Here is a 5,294-nt window from a genome sequence, read left to right as displayed (position 1 = left end):
ACCCGTGCGGCGTCCTGGCGCGCCTGGGGGGCTCGGTGCGCCTGGGCGCGCTTCTGCCCCGCGCGCCCGCCGCCCGCGCCCGCGCCCGCGCCGCCCTGGCGCCGCGGCTGCCGCACAACCTGAGCCTGGAGCTGGTGGCCGCCGCGCCCCCCTCCCGCGACCCCGCCTCGCTGGCCCGCGGCCTTTGCCAGGCGCTGGCGGCACCGGGCGTGGCGGCCGTGCTAGCCTTCCCCGAGACGCGCCCCGAGCTGCTGCAGTTGCACTTCCTGGCGGCGGCCACCGAGACCCCCGTGCTCAGCGTGCTGCGGCGGGAGGCCCGCGCTCCCCTCGGCTCCCCGGTACGCGCGGACGCCGGGGTCAGGACGTGCGGGGACGCGGGGTCGGGATGGGAGAGACCCTGGGACGCTCTTGGAGCGCGGGGCCCGGGGGTCCGGATAGCTGAGTCCTTGGGACGCGCGGGCCTCAGAGTCTGGACCCTAAATGCAAGAGTCCGGATGCGGGGAGACTCGGAGTCCGGATGACAGAGGCCCAGGGACGGTCCTCGGGTTAGCGGAACCTGGACCCCTGAACCCCGGATGTCCCCGGAGATCAGGGACCCGGAATGGGAGGCGGGAGCCCAGGGGCGCAGGGACCTAGAGCCACGGAACCCCGCGGCTCGCGAACCCCGCGGGATACCTCTGGACCCCAGATGGCGGATCCCACAGGACGCTTCCCTGGGCTTTGGCGGTGGAGTTCCGCTAGGAGCGCGGCCCCCTTCCCCGGTCAGGTCAGAGGGTGCCTCCGGATTCCCACCAAGCAGGGCCGCGGGGCTGGGATGGGGAAGCGGGTCTCCCTCTCTCCAGGGGCTGCAGTTTCAGGGGCTGCGGCTGGGGACTTTCCTCCTGCCAGGATCCTACCAGAGGCCCTCGAGGCCGAGGCTACCCACACCCCACAGCCTCCTTGATGGCCTTCTCAGGTCCCCAGGGCCACCCTGTCTCCCCTAAACCCTCCATCCTCCTCCACCCTGTCCTCGTCCTTGGAGTTTATTCTCTTTTCTTAATTACACCCCCAGGCTGGAGTTTGGGTCCGAATAAGTAGAGAATGGGACAAGGAGGAGAGAAGGGTGACTGGCAGAGCTCTGGGGACCCTGTTGTGCCCCAGGGAAAGAACCCCCTCCCAGGGCCAGCAGGGAGGGCCCCAACGCTGGGACATGGGGTCTGGAAGGGAGCCTGCCTCTCTCCAAACCCACCTTGAAGCCCCCTCAGGCCTTCCTTCTCCTGAGGGCAGGGAGACCCTGACCCTAGAAGAGGCCTGGGTCTCATTAACCCCCTCTGTCCTTGACCCCCTCCCGGTGGGAGAGATGCAGGACCCAAATCTATGCCTGTGGAGCCCTCTGCAGCCGGATCCAGGAACTGCACCCTCTGCAGTTGGACCTGTCAGGCTTTGTGGGGGTACTACTGGCTTGCCCCGCCGCCCCGCGGGAGACTGAGCAGCAGCCCCCAGCCTTTCCCCCTGCACTCAGCACCCTGTCCCCACCCGGACAACGCCCTGCCTACATTAGGTGTCTGGCAAAGCTCTCTCGTCCTTCCCATGCTCAAAGCAAATTCAGGAGAACTTTCTGGGTCCCTGAGCACGGAGTGGGGGGGGACCCTCAGTCCCTAGCTTGCCTCGTAAGTCTGAATAGAGGTGGGGTAGTGGAGCTGGGTTTTGAAGGATGTGTAGGAGTTGGCTGTCATAGATGGGAAAAGGTATTCCAGCTGGGGAATGCAAAAAGCCTCAGGCCAGGGCCGGGCTTTGTGCTGATGGCGATGGGGAGCCACAGAAGGGGTTAGAGCAGGTGCGGGGCTGGGAAGAAGCAAGCACGAGGTCCAGTTATCAAGGTGTCGTGCGTTTATTGAACATGTACAGATGGGGTGGGAAGAGTGTGGTGGGACTCTGAGTTTGCCAGCCCTAACTGTGACCACCCCTCTGCCAGAACCCCTTCCACCTGCAGCTGGACTGGGCCAGCCCCCTGGAGACTCTGCTGGACGTGCTGGTGTCAGTGCTGCAGGCGCACAGCCGGGAGGACGTTGGCCTGGTGCTCTGCCGCGTGCGGGACCCTGGCGGCCTTGTGGCCCTGTGGACAAGCTGGGCGGGCCGGGCGCCGAAGCTCGTGCTGGACCTGAGCAGGCCGGACCCGAGCAGTGCAGGGCTGCAGACCCGCCTGGCCCCACTGGGGGTGCCCGCGGGGGGAACGGCCCCAGTCCCCGTGGCCATACTCCTGGGTTGCAACGAGGCCGGCGCCCGGCGGGTGCTGCAGGCCGCACCCCCCGGGCCCCGCTGGCTTCTGGGCACGCCGCTGCCCGCCAAGGCACTCCCCACCGAAGGCCTGCCGCCTGGGCTGCTGGCGTTGGGCGAGGTCGCTCGGCCCCCGCTGGAAGCCGCCATCCACGACGCGGTGGAACTAGTGATCCGCGCGCTGGGCAGTGCGGCCCGCGTGCAGCCGGAGCGTGCCCTCCTCCCCGCCACGGTCAACTGCAATGACCTGCCGCTGCCCGGGCCCAAGTCCTCCGGCCGCCTCTTGGCACGGTGAGCGGTAACCCTGCTGCAGGAAGCCGTGTGTGTGGCTTTGTGAGAAGCGGGAAGGGAGGCCCCACCTGAGCCTCTCAACTGGGCTTTAGGCTGGGCCGTCGCCCCAGCCCCCAAAGCGTGGGTACCCCGGCTGGGAAGGGGATCTGGAGTGGGGGGTACAGCAGCAGCCCCCGTGGCCCGGTGTGTCTGAGGAGGAGCAATAGGTCTCACCTCGGCGGAGGGATCCCTCCGCCGCCCTGATGCCGCCCACCCCCACCAGGTTCCTGGCCAACACGTCCTTCCGGGGCCACACGGGGCCGGTGTGGGTGACCGGCTCCTCGCAGGTGCACATCTCCCGGCGCTTCCGCGTGTGGAGCCTCCGCCGGGACCTGCAGGGGGCCCCGGCCTGGGCCACGGTGGGCCGGTGGCAGGACGGGCGGCTGGAGTCAGAGGCAGGGGGCGTGGCCGGTTGGCCCCCACCCCCGCCGGAAGCCCGGGCGCGGCCCAAGCTGCGCGTGGTGACGCTGGTGGAGCACCCGTTCGTGTTCGCCCGCGAGCCGGACGAGGATGGTCGGTGCCCGGCGGGGCAGCTGTGCCTGGCCCCCGGCACCAACGACTCGGCCGCCCTGGACGCTCATTTCGCCGCGCTGGCCGACGGCTCGGCGCCCCACGCACTGCGCAGGTGCTGCTACGGCTACTGCATCGACCTGCTGGAGCGCCTGGCGGAGGACGCGCCCTTCGACTTCGAGCTGTACATCGTGGGCGATGGCAAGTACGGTGCGCTGCGCGACGGCCGCTGGACCGGCCTGGTGGGCGACCTGCTGGCCGGCCGGGCGCACATGGCCGTCACCAGCTTCAGCATCAACTCAGCCCGCTCGCAGGTGGTGGACTTCACCAGCCCCTTTTTCTCCACCAGCCTGGGCATCATGGTGCGCGCGCGGGACACGGCGTCGCCCATCGGCGCCTTCACGTGGCCGCTGCACTGGTCCATGTGGCTGGGCGTCTTCACCGCGCTGCACCTGACTGCGCTCTTCCTCACGCTCTACGAGTGGCGCAGCCCCTTCGGCCTCACACCCCGCGGCCGCAACCGGGGCACCGTGTTCTCCTACTCTTCTGCCCTCAACCTCTGCTACGCCATCCTCTTTGGACGCACCGTGTCCAGTAAGACGCCCAAGTGCCCCACGGGCCGCCTCCTCATGAACCTGTGGGCCATCTTCTGCCTGCTCGTGCTGTCCAGCTACACGGCTAACCTGGCCGCCGTCATGGTCGGAGACAAGACGTTTGAGGAGCTCTCGGGGATCCACGACCCTAAGGTGCGTGGCCGTGGGGTTTCAGGGGTCAGAGCCTGGAGGTCACCCCCGCCCCCAGTCCCCACCCAGTAGAGGGCGGCCATCTGCTCCCACAAACTCATGTTGAACCCAGCTGAGACAAAACAGGCGAGGCTGCTGGTGAGAATCAAGACAGAGGAACAAAGTAGATGGTGTGTGAATTGGTGATAAAGTTCCAGGGAGGAAAATTAGACAGGGTGGGGACACAGGGAGTACTGGGGAGGGATGATTTCTCAAGTGGGGGGTCAGGAATTCCTCTGGGAGAGGTGATAGGTGAGGGACTTTTATGTAGACATCAGGGAGGAATATGGTAAGCAGAGGAGGCAGCCTGTGCAAAGGCCCTGGGACAGGATTGTGCTTGGCAGGTTGGAGGAACAGCAAGGAAGCCTGTGTGTGGCTGGAGTGGAGTGAGTGGGGGAGAGAGGGGGGAGGGGAGAGCGGGGTGCAGGAGGGGGACCTGCACATGTGGGAGGACCTGGGCCTCCACAGAAGCTCCCTTTAGACAGAACTTTCACCAGGAGTCCTGGAGGGCTGTGGGCAGAGCAGGGCATGCCCCAGCCTACATATTTTTCCCTTTTAATGAAAAAATTTTAATATTCTGGAGTAGGGAGCAAGGCCCACGATGAATGAACCCATTGCTCGGCTCCAAAGTCAACTCCTGACCAGTTTCGTCCATGCACCAGCCATAGCCGCTGGATTACCATGAGGGAAATCCAGGCCTCCTGTCATTTCGTCATGAGTATTCTGGGAACTGAAACATCAAGCAGCCATTTTTCTCAGTTGTCTTTTTTTTTTTTTTTTTTTCACGGTTTGTTTGAATCTGGATCCAAAATGTACAGACCCCGAGGAAAGTAGAAACCTCATTGTTACCAGCCCAAACTTGGGTCCACTCACCTGCAGTCAGTAAAGCCAATCTACTGACAGGGTCCTGGTGAAGGAAAGGGCAGTGTCTATTGCAGATAAAGCAAGGAGTCTGTGCAGCTAGTGCTTAAGACCTGAACTCCTGGATGGCTTTCAGGAAAAGGTTTATTTTTGTTTGTTTGTTTTTTAAATTTTTATTTAAGTATTGGGGAAAGGTTTTTAAAGAGAGGGTGAGGGAGGGGGGTTGGGGTGTGTGTGTGAGATTAGCTCCTGGATGTTCTGATTGGTTGGTGGTGAGGTAATCAGGTGTCAACATCATAAACCTGGTTCCAATTGGTCTGGGGTCTACGTGCTTGTGGGCAGCATGCAGTTAACTTCTTCCGCCTGGTGGGGGTTTCAGTGTCTGCAAAAGAGCTCAAAGGATCTGGCTCAATTTTTTTTTTTTTTTTTTTTTTTGCGGTACATGGGCCTCTCACTGCTGTGGCCTCTCCCGTTGCGGAGCAGCAGGCTCCGGACGCGCAGGCTCAGCGGCCATGGCTCACGGGCGCAGCCGCCCCAAGGCATGTGGGGTCCTTC

The 5,294-nt window shown here is 64.0% G+C and overlaps 1 protein-coding gene across 1 annotated transcript in view; it reads left to right on the top strand.

Moving 5' to 3' along the window:
* The window catches only part of GRIN3B (glutamate ionotropic receptor NMDA type subunit 3B), an 11,624-nt gene that overhangs the window by 756 nt on the left and 5,574 nt on the right, over positions 1 to 5,294 (top strand). The window contains exons 3-5 of the mRNA XM_007460446.1: positions 6 to 338; positions 1,955 to 2,547; positions 2,810 to 3,842. Coding sequence (XP_007460508.1) covers positions 6 to 338; positions 1,955 to 2,547; positions 2,810 to 3,842 — 1,959 coding nt within the window. The remainder of the gene's footprint in view (positions 1 to 5; positions 339 to 1,954; positions 2,548 to 2,809; positions 3,843 to 5,294) is intronic.

Source organism: Lipotes vexillifer, unplaced genomic scaffold (genome assembly GCF_000442215.2).
Source record: "Lipotes vexillifer unplaced genomic scaffold, Lipotes_vexillifer_v1.1 scaffold225, whole genome shotgun sequence".
Classification (NCBI taxonomy): Eukaryota; Metazoa; Chordata; class Mammalia; order Artiodactyla; family Lipotidae; genus Lipotes; species Lipotes vexillifer.
The sequence above is the reverse complement of the archived record's forward strand: the minus strand, read 5'-3'. Positions and strand labels throughout refer to the sequence as shown.